The sequence below is a fragment of the Rattus norvegicus genome, chromosome X, assembly GCF_021556685.1.
Source record: "Rattus norvegicus strain SHRSP/BbbUtx chromosome X, alternate assembly SHRSP_T2T, whole genome shotgun sequence".
In the NCBI taxonomy this organism is placed as follows: Eukaryota; Metazoa; Chordata; class Mammalia; order Rodentia; family Muridae; genus Rattus; species Rattus norvegicus.
Genome location: NC_141554.1, coordinates 160539445 through 160563518, shown reverse-complemented (window position 1 = coordinate 160563518; position 24074 = coordinate 160539445). Strand labels below are relative to the sequence as shown.

At 47.9% G+C, this 24074-nt stretch overlaps 2 protein-coding genes across 19 annotated transcripts; one reads left to right on the top strand and one right to left on the bottom strand.

Annotated features, from left to right (window-relative positions):
- The first annotated feature begins 714 nt into the window (after nucleotides 1-714).
- Arhgap4 (Rho GTPase activating protein 4) lies at nucleotides 715-15588 on the top strand. 17 transcript variants are annotated; one of them, XM_087599052.1, is made up of 23 exons: nucleotides 753-879; nucleotides 4909-5116; nucleotides 5192-5354; nucleotides 5576-5638; nucleotides 5932-6575; nucleotides 6670-6763; nucleotides 7084-7212; nucleotides 7323-7544; nucleotides 9769-9870; nucleotides 10036-10227; nucleotides 10322-10406; nucleotides 10633-10663; nucleotides 10865-10967; nucleotides 11974-12034; nucleotides 12120-12197; nucleotides 12278-12412; nucleotides 12508-12613; nucleotides 12704-12937; nucleotides 13013-13086; nucleotides 13169-13352; nucleotides 13682-13774; nucleotides 14093-14192; nucleotides 15156-15588. In XM_087599052.1, exons 7-23 carry the CDS (start codon nucleotides 7207-7209, stop codon nucleotides 15387-15389), a joined length of 2040 nt encoding a protein of 679 aa, XP_087455178.1. In that variant the 5' UTR covers nucleotides 753-879; nucleotides 4909-5116; nucleotides 5192-5354; nucleotides 5576-5638; nucleotides 5932-6575; nucleotides 6670-6763; nucleotides 7084-7206; the 3' UTR covers nucleotides 15390-15588.
- Nucleotides 15589-15676: 88 nt separating this feature from the next.
- Avpr2 (arginine vasopressin receptor 2) lies at nucleotides 15677-18344 on the bottom strand. Of its 2 annotated transcripts, XM_087599145.1 has the most exons (4): nucleotides 18257-18344; nucleotides 17840-18042; nucleotides 16603-17487; nucleotides 15832-16441 (listed from the first exon to the last, which is right to left on the bottom strand). In XM_087599145.1, the coding sequence occupies exons 2-4, from the start codon at nucleotides 17862-17864 to the stop codon at nucleotides 16236-16238; spliced, it is 1116 nt and encodes a 371-aa protein (XP_087455271.1). In that variant the 5' UTR covers nucleotides 17865-18042; nucleotides 18257-18344; the 3' UTR covers nucleotides 15832-16235. The 2 variants fall into 2 exon arrangements, with proteins under 2 accessions (NP_062009.1, XP_087455271.1); NM_019136.2 differs by lacking the exon at nucleotides 18257-18344 and having other exon boundaries at nucleotides 15677-16441; nucleotides 17840-18015.
- Nucleotides 18345-24074: the final 5730 nt, after the last annotated feature.

The window sequence follows — 24074 nt, the reverse complement described above, 5'->3', positions numbered from 1 at the left end:
TGGATAAAGGAGGCAATAGGAGTTCTTCCCAGGCTGGTTCGAAGCCCCCCACTAGTATAGGTCTTACAGGTGCAAGATAGAAGAGAAAAGAGACAAAAAAGAGTCTCTTCCGGCAGCAGGAAGTGGTAGCTACCTATGGGGAAATGAAGCTAGCTCTTTCCTTTGGGGCTGAGTAGAAGGGGAACTATAGCTGAACCCTGCTCCCTCCCCCTCAGGGGGCCCAGAGGGAACGCTGGCCTGCAGTCCTCTGGGGAACTTCCCATCCAGCTGTCTGGACTTCCTTAGGCCTCACTCTGGGTTATGACTCCGGAAGGAGGGTGGCATCTGATGTCCAGGAAGGCTGGGGAAGCAGACCACCTAGGAACAGTCTTGAGCCTGTAGCAGCTATGGTGCCATTGTCCATTAGTATTGAGGGCCAGTGGCCATAAGGGTGTGGTCTGACACTGGGGACCACATATAGGTTTCTGCAGATAATGAGGAATAACAGCAGGTGGTCCCAGACATGTTGTTCTCTTGCATTACTGTTTTATGTTGACGCTTTGGACTCAAGGTGATCTAGATAGAGGAGCAACTTGCCTTAAGAGAGATGAGCCTGAAAAGGGGTACCTAGTCTTTCAGAGGCTCACCAGGGCAGTGCCAGGTTCAAGTTGCCCCGCCCCTCTAGGGACCTGCTGAGGGCGGGGCTGGCAGGGCTGGCAAGGCGGAGCCCGTGGAGGGTGCTGGCTTTAGCACCCCTGGTCCCTGCTCTCGGCGGTCTCGCCTCGCTGCTTCCGCGTGGAAGCGTTGGGACTTGGTGCAATCGCCCCTCAGCCATGGCGGCGCACGGGAAGTTGCGGCGGGAGCGGGGACTGCAACCCGAGTATGAGGCACAGGTCAAAGGTGAGAGGGTGCTTTAGTCCTGGTTTACTGCGGAGACCCCGAGTATCCGCTGCTGATCTCAGATACTCCTGAAGCGGGGTGGAGGAGGGAGCTCAAACCCTGCTTCTTGGAGCCTCTTTGGCCTCAACTGCGCGCCCATGCTCTCCCTCCCGCCTACTTAGCCAACTTGGGTCGCCTGCTGCTCACTCAAGCAGCAATTACTGTGGTAGACCGAGGTAAGGGCAGACTGAGAGGGTGGCTTTCTAGCTGGAGTTGAATGGGCCACCTTGACTTTGTTGGTAGCCTGACACCTCACTCTTAACACCACTAGAATCCATGAATTCTTAGCACCTTCACCTCCCTTTGACACTGTGTTAGCTTGCAGGTTTAGGGTGGTTGGCCTTGGGTCAGGCTAGGAGACTGAAAGTGGGTTAGAGAAATTCAACTGGGATGGCTTTACAGCCTTAGGCTATTAAACTTCTAGATTTGGGCAAACACTTCTAAGCAAATCACATGCAAATGAACTTGAGTTCTTAGCTGACAGCTTCATTTCTTCAGGGTGTGGTAAGTAACTCTTGCACAGGAAAGGAGGCAGCATCTAAATGACCCCCCTCCCCCAGTTTTTTGTTGCCTCCAGATATCTTGACTCCTTACTATTTTCAAAGATTCTGTATTTTACATATTGTGGATACGAGTGCAGAGAAGCATAGTGACTGTCACACAGCACAATGGCTCACAAGAGAAGGAATGAAATGACCCTTGGAGTTTTCCAACCTGTAGATGAAATTCCAGTGCACTTATTTGGTGCAAGCAATTTATAACAAAGTGTATCTTCATGATGTGTTGCTGTTACAGTGGAGAGTGTAACTGCCTTTGAAAGTTTGACCCAGTCCTCCTCATCTTGGTGTCCAGAGCCAGCTTGAGGTGATTGCAGAGAGTGAGCCAGCAGATGGAGACAATGATTCCATCCTACTTCCTCAAAATGTCCTGAAGCCCAAGGACCTTGAAATGTCTTCAGTCAGCAAACACAGACCAGTTCCCATCGAGAGAAACTGGAGTTGGGCCCTAGAATATCTTTAAAATGGCCCTTGCTTATACAGGGTGTTCAGCCTTCTTGGCTATTATTTTTCACCAACCTCCTTCAAAAGAAAAGTCTTCTAATTATGCTGTAACCAGGGCATTATCTTGACACTCTGGTTTCTAAAAGGTCAGCATAATAGTAGTTTGCTTTACTGGGCAGCAGAAGTGAGAGTGAATGCCTGCCTCACAGGAAGAGCTGGGAGCCAATGCAAATATGCAGGATTCTCACTCCTTTTTGTCAACTGTTCTTTAGTTTGATTGTTTGTGTGCTTGTTTGTTTGTTTGGGTGGTGGGTGGGTGAATAGGATTGGGGTAGATAGAGCAGGAGAATCTTAAACTCATTCTTTTATGAGGGCTGGCCTGCAACTTGCAACATCCTCTGCCTCAAACTTCTAGGGCTAGAATGACAAGCATGTGCCACCATACCCAGCTGTCAGATTTTTTTTTAATACATCTGTTTTGCTGCAGACTCTGGGAATACCTTATTGTATAGGAGAGAAGCAGTCCTTGCCCTTCTGTGATTCACAGGTCTGAGGAGAGAAAAATAGTAAATAACCCAGTGCATAGCTAATTTCATGTATAATGATAGCCACTACAAAGGACAACCATGGTGCCAAGAGCACAATGGGGCTAAGACAAGGGCCAGAGCTAGCTTGGTTGACGAGATCTGAAAGCTCTGCCATGCCACAACCTGGAGTCTTGGAACAGCAGTTTCTTGCTTTCTGTGGACCTCAGATACAATTGGCTAGTAATCTATAGCTCTTTGACACCAACTGGTGTGCATGTTCAGAACCAGAAGTGCTATTGCCATTACTGGAGAATCCACACAATACTGTGGTCTGCTGGTGCACTTAGCGTTGTGCAGCTGTAATAGGCCCCTCCCTGAATAGCACATCACTTCTGGAGGACAGGACAGGCACTGCAAGGAAGGGCCTGCTGGATCCTCTTGGGATCCTCCTTGAACTTAAATTACCATTCTTCAACACCTGTTATTCTCATTTAGTGGAGATTCTCCTGATAGAAGTCAGCACCATTAGCATTCATCCTAGTGAGTGGCTGGCACAGCCCACTTCAGAGACAGGGGACTGGTGTCAGTAACACTTGGTATTGTGGGCTCTACTTTGCTTTGCATTGGCTTTGGTATTGGGAGTTTTCATATATATCAGCTTCCATCTGCCTAACTTGTCCCCTTGGTGGAAATTTAACAATTTCAGTGACCTGGTTAAAGGTGAGCCCTAAAACCCACTCCCAAAGGAGGCCAGTGGGTAATATAGAAGGCTGATGAGTGGGCTATGCATGCAGCTGAATTGAGAGCATTTGAATTTAAGAAGTCAGTACTACCATAGGGTGGACTCTGGAACCACGCAGGGACACACTAAGGAAATCAGAAGGGGAGATGGGTCTGGATAGGAGATACCTAACAAGGCTTTTCATCTCATAGTCCCAGGAAAGTCGCTGTCAGAAGAGAAGTCCACCCATTTCAATCTTTTACAAAGTGGATTTCTTTGAACAGCTATGCCTGGGACTTGCCTTCAGACTGGCTCTCTAACCCACCATCTTTTCCTTAGACAAGTGAAATGTAGTAGCTGCTCCTTGGGCTCTATACAATAACTAGAGGGAACCTGAAAATGAGATGAGTCCACTCTTTGGCTTATATCTCCATGAGTATCCAGATGAGAATTCTAGACCACAAACTTTTGGTCATCTTCTCCCCTCCCAGATTCCTCTCCCTTGCTTTTTGTATACTTTTAAAAATATTTATTTATTTTCTGTATGAGTGCTCAATCTGCATGTACACCTGCAGGCCAGAAGAGGGTATTGGAACCCATTACAGATGGTTGTGAGCCACCATATGGTTGCTGGGAATTGAACTCAGGACCACTGGAAGAGGTGCTCTTAACCACTGAGCCATCTCTCCAGCCCCTTGTATACTTTTTAAAAAGGCAGTTTCTTGTGTAGCCCAGGATAACTTCAAACTCACAGTGTAGCCAAAGATGACCTTGAATTTTTCTATTCCTGCTCTGTGTCTTGAGTATTGGGATTGTAGTGCACCATTACGCTTGGCCTGTGCATCCATCTTATAAGTACCCATTGCTCCTAGTCATTTTACCATGAATCTTTTCCCATGCTATCTGTTCCCCAGCATGTTCCCAGCTCTAGAGGAACAGGGACTGTCTAGAATATGTCTGGAATGAAATAGATACAAAATCAGCATTCCACTAAATGAAGAAACCAAGTAGTGTCCTGTTCTAAGGATAAAGCTGAAGATCTGTCTATTGATATCTTGTTTACCAGAAACCGAGACAGTGCGTGTCTATGTATTCTATGTATTGAGGTGTGGGTTGTGGTGCTCATCTGGGCCCTTGGTCTGGGGAATGGGGACACAGTGGTGCTAGAGCTCACAGGTTAGGCAGCTTTTGCTTTAGATGTGGGTGAAGTAAGAAGTATTGCCAAATCAGGCCAGAGATAAGATGTCAAAAGCCCTGTGGTAGTGTGGGGCCACCAGCTATGACTCCCCTATAGGACAGAGGGAAAATTCCTGGGGTGGGGATAACTGTCAGTAGAAACAACAGGCAGAAAACTTAGTCCAGCCCCTTCTGTCCCTTCATTTATCAACCTTGACCATGGTCATGGCTCTTACTATGGGACAGGTTTGACCTGACCAAAGTCTCTCCAGGCTTGGTGGAGTGCTTCAGCAGTCCTGCCCCTGAGCAACTTCTTGTATCTGTACAGAAGCCATGGAACAGAGTTTTCTGTCTTAGGGCCCTTCCCAAGTGCACAGGGGCTTCTGAACCTGGGTACTTTACTTCATGGTACACTTATTTCTTCTGTTCTTAGCTCTAGTTTTTAACTCAGGTACCAGGGAGCCTTTGTTATGGACAGGATGTCTATCTGTCTGTCTGTCTGTCTCTGCTTCTCCTACTTCTTTCTGGTCTGGTCAGCCCACCCTGAATTGAGGTCCCATTGCAGTGATGCGCGGGCAGTTGAGTGAGCAGCTTCATTGCCTGGAGCTTCAGGGAGAGCTGCGGCGGGATTTGCTGCTGGAGCTAGCTGAGTTCATGCGGCGTCGAGCAGAGGTGGAGCTGGAGTATTCTCGGGGCCTGGACAAGTTGGCTGAACGCTTTACTAGCCGCAGTGGACGCCTTGGAGGCAGCAGCCGGGAGCAGCAAAGTTTCCGGTAGGTACCACACTGGCAGTAGTGCCTTGCAGGGCCTGAGATCTAGGCTCCTTTCTGAGTACTCTTCTGCTACAGGAAGGAGCCAACTCTCCTGTCACCCTTGCACTGCTGGGCTATGCTGCTGGAACATACTCGGCAGCAGAGTCGGGAAAGTGCTACCCTCAGTGAGGTGCTGGCTGGACCTCTGGCACAGCGCCTGAGTCACATTGCCGAGGATGTAGGACGCATTGTCAAAAAGGTAGGGACTGTGGAAGGCCTCAGAATCCAACCAAAAAGAAAAAGGAAAAGAAAAAAAGCACATGGGGATCTATCTGGAGGCACGGTGAGGCATGGGAGGCTAGGTGGAAATTGTAGCCCTAAGTTGGCTCATAGCAATCTGAGGTGGGATGATTTGTCACAGGATGGTGGGAGGCATTAAGTAGGGGAATGCTATGGTCACCAATTCCCCTTCATCTCTAGAGTAAGGACCTGGTGCAGCAACTGCAGGATGAGCTCCTGGAGGTGGTCTCAGAACTCCAGACAGTAAGCAGGACCTACTGTCTGCTGACAACGGGAAGCAGAAACAGCCCCAAGCCATTGCATCTCCTAGTCAGGCTCAAGAAAATGGATGCTCATGGGAGACCTGAGTCTTGAGTCTGGGGGGCAACAGGCTTGGGCCCCTCTATGCTGTGGGAACAGAGTGGTTAAATAACAACATACTTAGGTGAAATGGCCCAAGTCTCAGATCTGAATCTTGGGGGTGGTAAGTGGGGCTTAGGGGGACTCTTCTTGGTCATGACCTTCAGCAGGGCTACCTTGCCTGGGCCTCCCTGCAGACCAAGAAGACGTACCATGTATACCACTTGGAGAGCATGAATGCTGAGACTAAACTTCGGGAAGCTGAGAGGCAAGAGGAGAAGCGGTCAGGCAAGAGTGCCTTGCCCACCACTACTGCTGCCTCTGCCACCACCACCATCACCATTGAGACAGAGCTCCACCGAAAGGGCTCTCTCAAGAAAGGAGGGCGGCTAGTGGAGAAGGTGGGCCTGGAAGGCCATGGGCCTCCCATCTCTGCCCATCTCAGATAGCACTGTCCTCTGGCCTTTGTCCTTACAAGTCCCTGGGGTAAAAAAGAGTAGGGGAACAGCCATAGGCCTCTAGCAAGATTCTTCCTTCCTGGTCAGACCTGAAGGCTCTGGGACATAGAAAGACAATGGCAGCATTAGGTTACAGATGTTTCAGCAGACCCGAAAGATGGGGAAAGACCACTGGGTCATGACAGATGATTCTGTCACATCATGCTCCACACTTGTTGTCCCAGAGCCTTGCTGAAGCAGAGAGCTATAGTGCTCTAAGCTATATATAGAGAGAACTTTTTCCTGCTAGCTTCTAAGTTTTTAGGGGCACGAGAACTCAGGATGAGTGAATGGGTGCCATTTCTCAAGAAGAAGCATTCAAGGGGACCCTTTGGAAAGAGTGGGTAGGCATCATGCTAAGTGGGGTTGAGGACAATGACTTTTGTTCTGTGCCATCCCTATGTGGAGCCTAAGTGGCTTTCTCATACATCCTCCTAGCTCTTATCTCCATCACGGGGTCTGCATATGAATGCCTTTTACTTAACCATCTGTTTCCATGTGACCTGATTCCACTTTGGAGAATAACAGTGAGGCATGTTGGGGACTCAAACCAAGGCAAGGGCAGTGGGTGGCAGGGAGAGGGTTCAGCCCTTGCCAAGAGATCAAAAGTAGCTAGTGAAGAGCTAAGGAGTCAAGATAGGTTATGGGGATTGAGTGGGAGACTGCACAGTAAGGCTGAGCACTGAGGGTGCACCAAGGGTTGGTGTGTGGCAGAGTAAAGAAGTTTGTGTATTAAACATGAGCTTAATACCTGCAGCACATTAGGTGTGCTTGTCTGCAGAAGGAATGGGGAAAAGTGGAGATAAGAGTGGTCTCTAAGTGGGTAACCCTGGTGTGCCTTGTCTTGAACAGCGTCAGGCCAAGTTCTTGGAACATAAACTTAAATGCACCAAGGCCCGAAATGAGTACCTGCTCAGCCTGGCCAGTGTCAATGCTGCTGTCAGCAACTACTACTTACACGATATCTTGGACCTCATGGATGTAAGTTTTGTGGGGGCAAGCAGGTGGAGGTCATGGTATTGGAGCTTAAGTGCTTGGAGTCCTTGACTCTTGCTGTGGGGCCACAACAATGTTTGCTTGCTTCTTCCCAGTGCTGTGACACAGGTTTCCACTTGGCCCTGGAGCAGGCCCTCCGAAGCTACACAGCCGCTGAAAGCCGCACCCAAACCTCTCACATGCAGGGTTTAGGCAGTCTGGAAGAGGCTCTAGAGGCCTTGGATCCTCCAGGGGACAAAGCCAAAGTGCTTGAGGTTCATGCCATGGCCTTCTGTCCCCCTCTACGTTTTGACTACCAGCCCCATGAAGGTGATGAGGTGAGGGTCAGTTTATTCCACCCACCACTGCTGCCACCCTTAAGGACAAAGCATGATTTCAAAGGGTTTCGTGATCTCTAGACTTCATGCTACTGTGGGTCAGTCACACAAATTACATTTCTTTAAAATGAAACAAAACAAACAAGAAGTTCCAGGATGCTGAAAGTTCTTATTTCTCAGTCCTCCAGTCTATAGCCTCTAGCCCATTAGAACAGTTTGCTGTGGCAGCTCACTTAGGGAGCTGCCCTCAAATATAATACCACCACTACAACAGTCCGAATGTTCACCATGACTGTCCATATACTATACATTGAAAACTGTTCTTAGCCATGTATGACAGTGCATGCCTGTTATTCTAGCACTGGGAAAACTAAGGTTGGAGAATTATCCTAAATTTAAGGCTAGCCTGGGTTACATAGTGAAGTCCCCTTAGGCTTCTATGTAAAATCCTGTCTACAAACAGACAAACTAAGAACAGAAAAAGATTTTGTAACAAACACTTGGGAAGATGTACAGCATGTAGCACCATTTCTTATTAGACATTTGTACTCTTCCCAGGAGCTTTTAGGATAGTCTTTCTCCTCTGATGTGAAGTTCCATGATGCTTTTGCCTTGGGGATCCATTTTCCCTCTTGGTGCTAAGCAATGAGTGTGCCTGTCTGCTTGAGGCTCTTGCATTCCTTTGATATTCTCTTATTTCTCCTCTCCAAATCCACACACCTGCCTTGTACTTGGATTTCATGGGTTGATTGATTCTCTAATTTCCTTCTATTTTGCCTTTTCTGTTTCCCAACTCTGTTAGAGATTTCTCTTTGGACTCTCTTCCAACTCTTTGCTGATTTTAAAATAAATTCACTGATGGGCAGTGGAGGTGCACACCTTTAATCCAGCGCTGGGAGGTAGAGGCAGGCAGATCTCTGAGTGTGAGGTCAGCCTGGACTACAGAATGAGTTCCAGGACAGCTACAGAGAAACATAGAATCCTGTCCTAAAAAAATAAGTCTGTGTGTGTGTGTGTGTGTGTGTGTGTGTGTGTGTGTGTGTGTGTGTGTGTGTAAGAGAGAGAGAGAGAGAGTGTGTGTGTGTGTGTGTGTGTATCTGTATACAAGTGTTTACAAAAGTCAGAAGAGGGCATTGGATCTCTTGGTGCTGGATTATAAGCAGTTGTGAGCTGCCTGTGTGCTGGGAACAAAACTCTGTGTTCTTCTGCAAAAGGAGTAATCACTTTTAACCACTGGGCTATCTCTTTAGCCTCCACTATGTTTGTTTTTAGATAGATCATTGTTTAATATTTTTAACATTGTGTGTGTGTAAATATATATAATGTCGTGTGTGTGGGTACTTGTTAAGATCAAAAGAGGGCAGTAGATCACATGGAACTAAGTTACAGGTGGTTGTGAGCCACCTAACGTGGGTTCTAGAAACTAAACTCAGGTCCTTTGGGAGAATAGCAAGTGCTCTTAACTGCTAAACCAGTTCTCTAGTCCAATAGATCACATTTTTTTTAACTGAAAAAAATAAAATTTATTATTTCTGATATTTTCAAGTGCAGACTTCAGTGCTGTTAAGGTATATTTGCATTTTATGAGGCTGTCACCCTGTCTATTATTTTCTTACACATAATTTGTCTCCAATAAATACTTAGGACTGCATTGCTGACCCTCCAGCTTTTGGAACTCACTATTCTGCTACCTCTGTGAACTTGGCTACAGCACTGACACATAAAGGTCTTCCCTAGTAGTGGCCTTATACAGCATTTGTCTTGTAGTAGGGACTGACTCATTTTTCCTTCCTTCCTTTTTTTTGGGAGGGTGGGTGGGTGGATGGAGAGCAACAGGACCTCTCTGTAGATTTGGCTGCCCTAGGAACTAGCTCTGTAGACCAGTCTGGCTTCTAACTTAAAAATCCTCCTTCCTCTGCCTCTGCCTCCAAAGTGCTGGGCTTAATGACATGCACCACTACTGCCTGGCTCCTTTTTTCACATGACATATATTTTATGTGTTCCTTTGTATTGGTATTTGAGGCTTACTGAAGGTAATCTTTTAGTTCAATCCCTAGCACGCCATAAACCTGGCATGATGGTGAATGTCTGTCATCCTAGCACTCAGGAGTTAGAGGCAAGCAAGAGAGATGTGCCCTGTTTCCTCATACTAATCCTTAGTGTCTCACCTGAGCTCTGTGCTCTTACCTAGTCCTCAGTCCTTCCCTGGTACCATCCGCTACAGGTGGCTGAGATCCAGGTTGAGATGGAACTTCGGGATGAGATTTTGCCCAGAGCCCAAAACATCCAAAGTCGCCTGGACCAAAAGACCATTGAGACAGAAGAGGCATGGATGGTCAACCTGGCATGGGAACAGACACTAGGGTTTTCTCTCAGCTTCTGTTGCCCTGACAGTTCCTTTCTAGCTGGCAATAGCTTTCCTCGTTCTGCAGATTTAGGCTTATTTCCTCCTATACTATCCTGACTTACTGCACCTGCACTGTCCCCTCAGGTGAATAAGACACTGAAGGCAACACTTCAGGCTCTGCTAGAGGTGGTGGCATCAGAGGATGGAGATATACTGGACTCTTTGCAGGCCAGCCCCTCCACTGAGTCCCTCAAGTCTACAAGCTCAGACCCAGGCACCCGACAGGCAGGCCGCAGACGGAACCAGCAGCAGGAGACAGAAACCTTCTATATTACGGTGGGGCTGGACAGGCGGGACAGGGCCATAAAGGGCAGCACAGAGAAAGGGGGCTGAGTCGAGGTTGAAATTAGGGGCTCTTTGGGTTTCTCAGAAGCTGCAGGAATATCTGAGTGGCCGGAGCATCCTTGCCAAGCTGCAGGCCAAGCATGAAAAGCTCCAGGAAGCCATACAACGAGGTGGGTCCTATTCCAGGCATACCCTTTCTGGGGCCCAAAGCTGCCCCTTCCGTGTCCCTCTGATCTAGCCCATGCTCCTCTCTGACTGGAGAGATTGTTTGGCATGCAGAAACTAACCCAGCACAGGTCATTGGATCATCCTGAGCTTCTAGTCTAAGCCTCCTCTCTCTGGGCTTTATTGAAGCTTTCCAGTCTGAAAGACAAGCCAATATTTTCTCCTCTCCAGGTAACAAGGAAGAGCAAGAGACATCTTCTTGGTGAGTCCTACATGGGGTGCTGGCCTATTCACAGATCCCCAAGTTTCCTATTCTAGCTGCACAATTCTAGTTCTACTGCCACCACCCTGTGGCCCTAACACCCCAATTTGTCCAGGAGGTTCAGGGCCTGTGGCATGGGATAGGGTTGGAGAGACTTCTCCATGGCTTGTTCCTCTAAGAAGCAATTCCCATTCTTCTCAGGACCCAATGCACAGAGAGAAAATTCCATAAGAGCCACCACCCCTATCCTGGATCCCAGTGTACCCAGAGACTTTTTGGAGGTGATCTAGAGAAGTTTATCCAGGTACTTGGTTTGTCCTACACTCCAACTCATTAGAGACCATTTCTGTTCATTCTAATCTTTCTCCAGCTTTGGTTGCCCAAGCAACTGCCTAATCTCAGTGTTCTCTAGTTCCAACCATCTTGGGTGGAGCTCAAGTGTTCCTTCCTGTGCAGGCTATTGACAGCCTTGCTGAGGTCTCCCTGTGCTTCCTCTACCAATTAAAGGGAACTCTGTTTGTTTGCTTCTTATTGTTGTTTGTCTTTGCTTCTTGTTTTCTGAGACAGAGTCTCACTCTGTAGACCAGTCTGCCCTAAAACTCAGAGATCAGCCTGCCTCTGCCTCCCAAGTGTTGGGATTAAAGGGTATATATGCCACCATATCCAGCTTTAAAGGAAACACTTAAAGAACTCAGAAAACCTGGGGCTCTAACATTTTTAGGGATGAGATGTTGAGAGTTCTCCCCTGTGATTAGGATCAGTACAAGATGCTTATAGGCCATACTTCTGGCCCAAATTTTGGCAATTCTAAACAGAAAAAAAAAAAAAAGAAGGAATGCAGCAGAAATCTGAAAGAGCTAGGTTATGGTGGTGCAGCCTATAATCCTAGCACTTAGGATATCAAGGCAAGCCTCAGCTTCATACTAAGTTTTAGGTCAAGCTGGGATTAATGAGGGGCTGTCTCAAAGGGGAGGAAGGAAAAAAAGTATCATTTGCAAATGTGTCATGTACCTAGAACATTCATAAGAATCAGACATTTAAATGAACAAAAATGTTTTGCAGTGCTCTTTGAAGATCAACATCTGAATTTTGATTACCTTATTGCACTTATTTAAGATTTATTTATATTATTTATATATTTATTAAATGATTTGCAAATAAAAGGTAAAATGCCATCTCAATGGCACCAGCAAATCAGTTTCTTCACAGAGATTCAAATAAACCCCACTGTAACACTATTAGGAGAAAAGTGATAGAATGATCAGGGGTCTTGTATATCCTAATGAAATAAATGTGTTCTTTGTCCCCAGAGCACAGGCCAACCTGTGCCCCTTGTGGTGAAGAGCTGTATCCGCTTCATTAACCTCAATGGTAAGTGTAGCTTATCTTCTGCCATGCTAGCACTGGGTATTTGTGGAGAAAGGGATTCTGCCTGTCAGCTCCTTGTCCTTCACAGGCCTGCAACATGAAGGCATCTTCCGGGTATCAGGTGCCCAGGCCCGGATATTGGAGATCCGAGATGCCTTTGAAAGAGGTGAGGACTGATGGACACATGTGGCAGTGGCTTCAGTAGGTACAAGTTAACTCCTTATTTTAGCATGTTACCCTCCACAGGGGAGGACCCTCTGGTGGAAGGCTGTACTGCCCATGACCTAGACTCAGTGGCTGGGGTACTAAAGCTGTACTTCCGGAGCCTGGAGCCCCCACTGTTCCCCTTGGACATGTTTAATGAGCTGCTGGCTTCAGCAGGTAAGCCCTGAGGCCAGCTAGGTAGGAGAGCCACCCCTTACTGCTATTGTCTACAACTTTACTCAGTCTGCTCTCTTGGGCTGCCTTGGCCACAGAACTGGAAGTTGTGGGTGAGCGGGTAGAGCTTGTGAGCCATCTACTATCCAGACTACCCAGACCTGTGCTAGTGGTCTTGCGATATCTCTTCACCTTCCTCAACCAGTGAGTACTTCTGGTGAGCCAGCTGGCTGTTGGGGTTGGAGGGGTCACTAGTGCTGGAGCTCCCTGCCTGTGACCTGCATGTTTCCCCAGCCTGGCCCAGTACAGCGATGAGAACATGATGGACTCCTACAACTTGGCTGTATGTTTTGGGCCCACGCTGTTGCCTGTGCCTGCTGGGCAGGACCCTGTAGCCTTGCAGGGCCGAGTGAACCAGCTGGTCCAGACCCTTATCCTGCAACCAGCATGGGTTTTCCCACCCACAGCCATGCTACCAGGTCCCATCTATGAGAAGTGCATGGCACCACCTTCTGCCAGCTGCCTGGGGTATGCTTGGGGGCTTCTTGGGGGGAAAGGGAGTCTAGTGGAGGCAAGTCTGCCTTACTCTGCTTGAAACATCAGGGATGGCCAGTTGGAGAGCCTTGCTGGGGAGCCAGAGCTGGAATTGAAAACTGGGACCAAAGCTCAGGAAGATGGTAAGAAAGGAGCAGGGAAACGACCCCCATCTTCTTCCTGTGTACCCACTCTACCCTCAGCCAGACCCTCTCTTCCCCATAGACTCCGAGGGAGTTGTGGAGGCTGTGGCCTGCTTTGCTTACACTGGCCGCACGGCCCAGGAGCTGACATTCCAGCAAGGGGATACGCTGAGATTGTATGCTCGGGCATCAAGTGACTGGTGGCGAGGGGAGCATGCTGGTGTGCGGGGGCTCATTCCCCATAAGTACATCACACTGTCTGAGGGGTGAGTGAGCTGGAGCCCTAGGGAGGGTCCCATTTTATCTGCCTTGGATGTCCTGGGCTTTGACGTTCATGATTGCTTTTTAGCTCTTACTGAGCATAGATCTCCAGGCTTTCTTTCTCTTTCTGGAAGTAGCTGCTGACATTCAGACATCTCAAACAGGACTTGTTATAACCAGGTTGCTGCCCTCCCCAACCCCAAGCCAGAGTCTATGGGCCTTGGTTGGGCCCAAGAACAATCATTCTCAACTCCTTTGATTGAGTCAGGGGCCACTGACCTCCAAGCTCCAGCCAGGAAAGAATCCAAAGTAAGCTAGTCTTTTCCTTGCCCAGGGATGAGAAGCAGATGACTGGTTCAGGATTACAGGCCATGGGGGAATCTCTGAGCCATCCAGAAAGCGTCCTGACCTTGGAGTTTACCAACCGGTAAGCAGGTCTTTGGGAAGACCCCTAAGAGGGTTCTACCTGCCTTGTGTGCTGTTAGAAGCAGCAGACATGGTGGGCCAGATGCGGGCTTGAGGGTGTGAGCTCAGGCTTTGGCCACATGGGATTTGGGGGAGTTGTTACATAAAGGTAACTAAGTAGATAGAACACGGTCAGCCTTTTTGTGACTGGGAGAGATTCTAGGAGTTTGCGGACCGTGGCGGCTCATGTCTTTCCTTGGCTATACCTAAGATGTGCATTGCCAGTATAGGTCAAGGATTTCCCAGTGCCATTGCTGATCTTCCTATCTCTGCCTTGTAGACTGGAACTAGGCACCCCACCTGAGGCTTTGGGCCCCTCTGGTCACAGACGACACTGTTTGGTCCCTACCTCCCCTGAGCAACATGTGGAAATGGATAAGGTAAGAGCTAGAACTGGCTATGGGGCCAGTAGGGGGGACCTCTTCTACATGTTTTCTGCCCTCCCCAAGGTGAAGCTCATTGCTACTACTCGCCTTGGTCCCAGTTTTAGGAGCACCTGTGACGTGTGACCAGATATGCAAGTCAAGTCACAATTTAGGGAGGAACATGGAGACAAAAAGAAAGAGACAGGGTGGCAGGGACAAGGGTATGGGCACAGAGACAGAGATGAGAGGGCATACCCAGCAGTGGTATGGGACTCACAACATTCTTGAGCTAGAGAGAAGCCAGACTGTATAGGCTAATGTGGGTGAGGAACTCCAGGACAAACTTCAAGGCTGACACCTAGAGCTAGGCTAGGTGCTTAGCAGGCCAGGGAGGGTGAGAGGACATATGGTAGGGAAGTAGGAGGGGCAGCTGGCTGAGGAAACAAGGCTCTGATGAGTGGTATGACTTCAAGAGTCCCCTTTATATAGTGGGTCCTTTGAGCCCCTGTGGACTGATCAGGAAAACCCTGAAGACAGTTACTAAGTCTTAGAGTGGTCCCACTGCTAGGCCTAAGGATCCTAGGGTGGTGAATACACAGGAGCTAAAGCCTGGCAGCTGGAAGACCCAAGGAAAGACACTGACCCAGGGGTTCCCTGTATGTTTCCAGCCTCAGAGGCCATGGATGGAAGCTTCGATGTCAGCCAGAGAAAAAATAGGAGTGGGAAGAGGTGGGACCCAGGGCTCAAAGCCGCCCCCCACCCCTTGGAACAAGACCAAGAAGTTACTATCCCATAACTAACACTGGAATGGAATGGGGAAACTAGAATGGAGTGGGGAAGGTGGTCTGGAGTCTCAACTAGTCCCTCCCATGACCTGGGGGGGGGCGCGCACAGCTGACCTGGACAGTGTGGTAGCCAAGGCCTTAGTTTGGGGATTGGCAGAAACTCACTGGACACTTTGTTTTTCCTTTCTGCTAGGCTGTGGCGCAGAACATGGATTCTGTGTTTAAGGAGCTCTTGGGAAAGGCTGCTGTCCGCCAGGGCCATGGGCTAGCATCTACAGCCTCCCCCAGTCTAGGAACTCGAAACCTGAAGCCCCTGGCCTGCAGCAGCTTCAGCAAAAACAAAGTCTTCTCCCGGGGACCTGGGGCTCCAGTTTCCCCCTCAGTTTCCCATCCCCAGGGTCCAGATTCAACTCGCAAGCCAGTCTGAGGCAGCTCACCTCCAACAGACACCAGCAAGCCCACCATTACACCAAGCCTCACCCCAGCCCTGCTCTAGGTCTCTTGGGAGGTAGCAAAGGAAGGAGGCTGGAGAGAAGCCCTTCTTGTGCCTTTGCTTGGAAGCTTTGGGCTGTAGCTGTGGAAGGTGGAAGCAACAGTAATTCATAAAGACCCATGTACTGTTGTAATAGCCTGTGCTGTTTTGGAGGGCTGAAGAGTTAGGGTGCAGGGGAGCTTCCAGAGCCTGTGCTCCTAGAGGCCAGATGCCAAGACAGGTTGACATGGAGCTGTTTCTTTTCACTTGGGGACCTGTTCCCAAAAATGTAGTCTTGGTTGCTAATATCACAAGTTTCTGATCATAGGTCATCTATGGGTGTGGGAATCTTTGTACTTCAGCTTCTGAGCCCACCATATACTTTGTCCAAGGAGACTTTTTCCATGGGGAAAATGAACTGCAACTTTTATTAGGAAACAGACAGAAGGGAAGAATAACAGGAAGGTCTACTAGTCCTATCCTGGTCCTGCTTCCAGCTTCCTGGGAGTCTTCCTCACCTGGGGTACTTGCCAGAGTAAGAAGCACAAGCACCTTTGTTGCCTATTTTCCTCCCAGACCTTGAGGCATCTGTCCCAGTTGCTTCCCATGTCTAGCAACAAAGGAGCCAACTTTAGGGTTCCTTTACAGCCCTGGAATATTCCTTCTTGTATACTTGGGGACAATGACACCTAGGGATGACCAAGGATAACCAAGGTACCCTTTCTTGGTGCACTCAGGGCCAACCCTAGATAGTCAGTTGAGCTACAGAGGGTTTTTGAGTAGAAAGAGCCCAGTAGCTACTCAGGAGGGTGTATCCTTCATCAAAGAGGAGCTGGCTGTGGCACAGGATTCATCTTGAGGACCCAGGCTGTGTGTGGTGTGCCTCTGAGCACAGCAAAGCAGGCTACGCAACTCCGAGGAGACACTGCTACTGAAGGAAGCATAGATCCAAGGGTTGGTACAGCTGTTAAGGCTAGCCAGCAGCATGAGCAACACAAAGGGGGGTCCTATGAGGAAGAGAGTCCAGGCTGGAGCCAGGGTGTCCCTTTGTTTACACTAGCAAGCCACAGGGACACCACATGCATAAAGGTAGCAAGTAGAGTACATCGATGTGTTGGGCAGGCCCCTTACCTCCCCCACCCCCAGCCTTAGTTGCACCCACACCCACTTTCCAGAGGAGCTTCCGGATCCCACGCTGCCCACAGCTGCACGAGGAAGAAGGGTGCCCAGCATAGCACGTAGACAATCACAATCACCAGTGTCATCCTCACGGTCTTGGCCATGGCTGCTGATACATGTGCTCCCTCGCTGGGGCTTCCTGTCCGGCGCCCTCTGCGGCGCCTCCCTGCCCTCTCGGATGGCCCTGGCACCAGACTGGCGTGTATCTCCCGGAAGATAAGAACCTGACAGGCAGCAATGCCTAGGGCAGGTGCCACAAACACCATCAAGGCAATCCAGGTGACATAGGCACGAAGGCCCCATGGTTCTGCAAATCGGGCCCAGCAATCAAACACCCCACTGCCATTTCCCACATCACGCTGAGCAAAGATGAAGAGCTGAGGCAGGCTGAGAAGGAGTGAGAAGGCCCAGGCCACCAGCACTGGCCTGTTCCAGCGAGCCCCACCTCCATGGCGGTATGCTAGCATAGGGCGGCAGATGGCACGATGGCGGTCTAGTGTCATGGCCAGGATCATGTAGGAGGAGGCATACATGCCCACCATCTGCAGGTACTTGACGGCCCGACACAGGGCATCAGGGCCATGGAAGCGGTCAGTGGCATCCCAAGCCAGCTGGGGTAGCACTTGAAACAGAGCCACAGCCAGGTCAGCCAGGCACAAATGACTGATGAAGACATGCATGGGTGCCCAGCGTCCACGCCGGCCCCGCCGTATTAGGGCCCCCAGCACTAGGCCATTGCTCAAGGCCACAGCCACAAAAATTGTAGATAGCAGGGCCAGTTCAGCCCGGACTAGCAGCGGGTCTCGGTCATCCAGTAGTTCCTCCTGGCTGCTGTTGCTGGGAGAGCTAGGGGGTGAAAAGAGCCCAGGCACAGCTGGGCAAGGGTGAGGGACAAGGGACAAGTTAGTGGGGTGCTGTGTAGGCTCCCCAGAATGAGGAAGTTCCAATGCTAGGGACGGTGTGGCCTGTGCAGCTGGCAACTTGAACCCCTTGTCAGTCTTACCACCTATTTCCTGGTTCCCAAAAGAGGGGTCTCCTAAGGAAGTATTTTGGAAGGCAAGTAGTACTTCCCCTTCAACCAACCCCTCCTGACAACCCACTAGTTCACAAGAAAGGGAAATAGGTTTTTAGAAAAACAGCCTTCTCAGTTTCATCAAATCCATCTAGCCCACCTGGCTCATCCAACTGAGGGGTGTCTGGAGCCCAGTGGCTGGAACCTTACTTACCGGACACGGTAGACACCAGGAGCATGATGGGGTGGTTGATGATGACCTACACACCTGTCACAGCAGGGAGGGGACGCAAACTTAGTCTCCACTCAAAGGGCCAACCCCACTGTCTAGGATCACTGCATTAGATAGAGGTGCCAGGAGGCAGGTGCCTTTCTGTCCGTGTGTCCTCAGGATGGAAGTCCAGCCTGCATTTAAGCCTGGGCAGTGAATATAAAGAAAAGTCAGAACAAACACACAAAGCCCAGTTCTGTTCCGGCAGCTCAAAATAGCCAGACTTGAGATTAGGGATCAGGGGTAAACATTAAGGTCCCCCTGTCCAGACAGTATTTTGGATAGACCACCATCAGAAGGATAAAGACTGGCCAAGACAGACCCAAGTGTGCGTCTCAGAGCTCTTTTGTAGCCCCTTACCTGCTTCGGCTCCTGGGCTCCTGGGCACCTGGGCAGCAGCGTGAAGGTGGCCCAGTACTCAGTTCTGCGCTCCATTGTTGGCCCCGCCCCAACCCAGCCTCAGGGAATGACCTGAACAGGAGACTTCCCCCCTCCTTTTCCCTCACATGCCACCCCTAGCCTAGCACCTCCCCTGGCTGCCTCCTTCCATCTACCAGGAAGTAAGTTCCTAGCCTCCAATTTCCTTTCCTGCTTCAAGCTTCCTTGGTCAGTCCCCAGGACCATCCCCCTCAAGCCCAGTCCCAAGTTTAACTCAGCAGCAACTTCCATCCTGTCTCCTCCTATTCCACAGGCCCACCTTTCTACAACATATGGTGTAGCCGTGCTGTGGGAAACTATTTAGTGCAGTACTTCATCTCCTAAGTGGGAAACTGAGGCTGGAAATGGCTGGACCTGACCCAGAATCACTACTTTTTCATGGCAAATCCTTACCTCCCTTAACCAATCACTGTTCCTTCTTTTGTCTTTGTCCTCTGGCAATGAAGGGCTAACAACCTGGAGATGGTAGAACCTCTCAGGTCCATTCAAGCTCCTTCTCAATTAAGATTGGCTACCTGGAGATGAGGGACAGGAAGGGAAGGCTAAGCTGGGGCTAAATATGTCCCTTTGTGATTCAGCTTTCTCCCCTAGGGACCTGTAGGAGCCAGGAATGCCCACCCTCTTCCTTATGCCCCACCTACAATCACTTGGCCCAGGAGGAAAGCTTTTAGACTGAGCTCAAGTCTGCCTCACCCGTGTCATACACACACATGCTTCACACAACATGAAGACTCATACATGTATGCACTAACAGCAAGCTTAGGTGTCCAAGTTTCCATGTGAAAGAACCCAAGAATAGAGACCTTAAGGACCCAGATGGTTAGGTCCCTCTCTCCCACACACTCCCGATTCTTGCCACCTGTAACTTACCCCAGCTCCTTTTCCTTTTATGGCTCCTTGTCTGTTCAAGTTAGTTTGGTTCAGTCCCAGGCTGTACCCTGCTCACCTACCCAAGGCCAAGTTCTCTTTCTCCCTGTCTGTCTTCTCTTGAACTGCAAGGCTGCAAGAACTAAAACAATACTACCATGGACCAGAAATCTTGCCAACAGTCAAGGTCTCTTACTGCCCAGAGAGTCTGGTGGGGCTCCAGCCCCTCCCAGCCCCTTGGGGTAGAAGAGACATGGGGTGGATGCCTTCTTTTTTTTAAATATTTATTTATTTTATTTATATGAGTACACTGTAGCTGTCTTCAGACACACCAGAAGAGGGCATCGGATCTCATTACAGATGGCTGTGAGCCATCATGTGGTTGCTGGGAATTGAACTCAGGACCTCTGGAAGAGCAGTCAGTGCTCTTAACCGCTGAGCCATCTCTCCAGCCCCGTGGATGCCTTCTTAAGAGGCAGAAGTGCACGCCTCACCCCATCCTTGTGCGCACACACTATGTAGCTCAGACCTCCACATCCCACATATGCTACACATCACCCACTATACACTGCACATATATACATCACACACACACACACATATATATACATATATATGTATGTATGTATGTATGTATGTATGTATGTATGTATGTATGTATGTATATTGCTGCTTTGGAAGGGTGTCCTTTGGGTTTTTCTGTTTTAAAGATAAGGTCTCCTGGTAAGCCTGGAACTCTCTAAGTAAAATTAAGCAGGCTTCAAACTTGCATGGTCTCTGTTTCCCAAGTGCAACATGCTTCACTTTTTTATTTCAAATTTTGTTTGTTTTTTGAGACAGGGTCTCTTTACATAGCCCTGGTTGTCCTAAAACTTAACTATATAGACCAGGCTGGTCTTGACCTCACAGAGATCCATCTGCTTCTACCTCCCAAATGTTATAGGCACTACTTATATCTATCTATCTGTTTCTACCTCCCAGGCAATACAGGCATATACCACCATGCCTTGTTTTTTGTTTTTGCTTGTTGAGACAGAGAGAATCAAATCCTGAAATCACAGAGATCCATCTGCTGCCTTCTGAATGCTGGGATTAAAAACATGTACCACCATACCTGGCTTCATTGTTGATTTTAAAATTTATTTTTTATTACATTTATTTATGTGAGGGTAGGGGTGTACACCCACAGTGCATGTGTGTGTGTGTGTGTGTGTGTGTGTGTGTGTGTATGTGTGTGTGTGTGTGTGTGTATGTGAGAGAGAGGGGGGGCGGGGGGACAACTCATGGGAGTCATTTTTCTCCTTCCAGCATGTGGGTCAAACTCATACCAGGTTTGGTGATGAGCACCTTTACCCACTAAGCCATCCCTCCAGTTCATTGATGTTGCTCTTTAATTCAACTTCACAGTAGAGTGACACCCAACCCCTTTGTCCTTTATCCTTTATCGGTGTTCATTGATATTCCTGAATTTTCTATCTGCAGTAAAGAAGAGTATTTGGGCTTGTAGTGCTCTCTAAATATCAATTACATTAATTTGCTTGATAATAGTGTTCAAATCTATATTCTGGCTGATTTTTTTTCTTTCCTATTTGATCAACTCCTGAAAATCATGTATTAGAGTGTCAATGTTGGGGAATTTATTTATTTCTCAAGCCCTTTAGAGGGAACAACTTTTGCTTCATGTATTTGAGGAATTTGGTCTTGTTATTTGTCACCTTTCAGTGTCCCTTTTCTGGTAACACTCTTTATGCTGAATTCTACTCTGTTTGGTATTTATACAGCCACACCAGATTTCCTTGATATATTTTCCATACTTTGACTTTCAACATGTATTTATGTTTAAAAGTGTTTCTTGGAAATACCATATAGATGCTTTGTTTAAGGCTGATGCTCCCTGTCTTCTAACCTGTGTGTGGCAGATTGTAGCCTTCCGAGGTAGCCCCAACAATATCTCCATCCCACATGCTCTCCAGGAACCTTGCCACCTTCCATCAAGAGGTGGAATTTAACCCTCCCTCTACAACCTGAGTAGGTTTGTGCAATGCTTGTGATTAAGATAATCTGCTAAAAGTGCTACTTGCTTTCCAAGACTGGCTCAGAAAAGCCAATGCGTGCAGCTTCTGCCTTATTAACCGGTATACTCACCCATCACAACTATGTCCACTGTCTAACTTCCCTACCACCCCATAAGAAGACATACTAGTCAGAAACTGATGGCTTAGAACTTCAATGCCCTGACTCTACCTGGGATTATAGGAGTGCACCATCACAAGGGCTTTGTGCATTACTGAGAATGGAACTCAGGGCTTTGTAGGTGATAGGCAAGTACTTCACCAACTGAGCTCCATCCCCAGCCAGCATTTTTATGGCTTAGTACCATTTTTTTAAATCCACTTCTCTGATGATTGTGGTTTAGTTGCTTTTTGCTATGGCCATTTGCTCTTAAGTGAGTTTTATCACAGCACTTGATGCTGACCTTGTGTAGCAAGTTCATTTGAATTAAATCACTCCTTCTGAAGCGGGGATGCTTATAAAACAAACTAAGTAAACTTACAAAGAAACTCCTAAAACATGGGAGGTTCAGGAGGCTGTGACAAGATTCACAGGCAAGTTGAGCAAGCTATGAGGTGAACTAGCCAGTAATGAGCATTTTCTATGGTCTCTGCATCAGCTTCTGCTTCCAGACTCTCTCAGGTTTGAGTTCTTTCTGCCTCAGCTTCCCACAGTGGTCTGTGGACTCCAGATATGTAAGCCAAATAAACCCTTTCCTTTCCAAGTTGCTTTTGGGCATGGTGTTTCATTACAGCAATAGTAGCCAGAACTAATACAGAAATCAGAGTTTGTTTTCCTTTTAGTTTGTTTGCTTTTGAGAAAGGATCTTGCTTGTAATTGTAATTAACCTGGTATTTAATATATAATTCTGGTATGCAATATATAAAATATAGGTCACTTCAAATTTATAATTATACACCTGTTTGAGCCTCCTTTGGGTTAGGATTAGAGATGTGAGCTATCATTCTTGGCTCAGAAAAAGTACTTATTTTTACAATTGTATTATTTTCTCTTTCATGCTGTCAGGATAGAGGCTTCCCTCAGAAGTTAGGTGATCTTTGGCTATCTTGTTATGTTGGCCACAGTAGCCCAGGCTTATAATCCTAGCTCCTCAAGAAGCTATGACAGGAAGATCATAAATTCAAGGCCAGCTTAGCAACTTATGAAAGAGCCCCTATCTCAAAAAAAAAAGTAAGAAGAGGCTGGGATATAGTGTCACACGCCTTCAATCCCAGCATAGGAGGCAGAGGCAAGTGAATCTGTAAGTTTGAAGCCAGCCAGGTCTGCAGAGTGAGTTCACATGTTCCTGTTCTGAGGTGTTACACAGACAAACCTTGTCTGAAATAACAAAAAGTTTGAAGTATAGAAACTCTAGATGTACCAGGTCATGATGGTGCTCACTTTTAATTCCAGTACTGGGGAGGCAGTGGCAGGTGGATGTCTGTGAGTTCAAAGCCAGTCTGGTCTACAGAGTGAGTTCCAGGACAGCCAGGGCTGTGACATAGAGAAACCCTGTCTCAAAACACCAAGACAGCTTAGCAAGGTAGGATAATGGTAGTACAAAACCACTGACCTTACAGTTGGTTACAAAACAAAGGAAGGGACTAGGACTTCTCCCTTTCTCTTTTAAAAGTGCAAGTTTTAATTTAAATTTTATTTATTGTTTTTTCATTTACTTATATTCATGTAAATGGGTGTTTTGCCTGCATGCATACTTGTATGCTATGTTTATACAATACCCATGAAGACAAGAAGGCTTCAGGTCCCTGAGAGTGGAGTTACAAATGGTTGAGCTACCTTGTGGGCACTTGGAATCAAATCTGTCTCCCCTGGAAGAGCAGTTTATGATCTTAACTACTGAGCCATCTCTCCAGCCCCTCTCTTCCTTTTGAGGATGTGCTTTCAATGTATGGAACACTTCCCACTGGGACTCACCACTTCCCAGCATGCTATGTTAGAAACAAAGTCAATACTCAATTGTAAGCTTCATCAGTCCTGTGACTTCAGGTCCTGTGTCCTGGGATTAGTCCCAAGTAAGACCTTTAGACTGATGCCTGAAGCTGACTGCCAGCACTCAAGGAACTAAACGGGCCAACACTCAATTAAGAATCATCCATTTAGCCCTTAGACTCTGTTTGAGGGACTGGTCCAGACTCAGGAGTAGAAGAATGCTGCAGAGAGTGGAAAAGAAAAGTATGAAGCTAAGAACAGAGGGTAAGCATTTGTGATGAATAGGTTAGAGCAATTGAGACAGAGGAGGAGGATGGGTGAGGTTAGCATGATTGGGGAATGCTGGGCATGGTAGTACACATCTGTAATTCCTGTATTTGGGAGGCTGAGGCAGAAGCATGAAGAGTTAAGGCCAACCTGAGCTACATGAGACTCTGCTTCCAACAAAACAAGAAGCAAGAGATTTAAGAAAACAAAACAAAGACTGTGCCAGACAGACAGATACACACATAGGGAGGGTGTGCAGACAAGAGGCAGAGGTGGGCAAATCTCTGTGAGATTGAGGTAAGCCTAATCTACAGAATGAGTTTCAAGGTAGCCAGGGCTATGTAGTGAGACCCTGTCTCAAGAAAAATAAAACAAAGGCCAAAAAAAGGTGCTAGAGAGATAGCTCAGAGGTTAAAAGCATTGACAGCTCTTGCAGATGATCCAGGCTCAATTCCCACCACCCACAACCATCCTTAACTCCAGTTCTAGAGATTCTGATATCCTGTTCTGACTTCTGCAGGTACTACACACACATGGCACAGATGTACATGTAGGCAAACACTCATACAAGTAAAATAATGTAAGTAAATCTAAAATGTTTTTA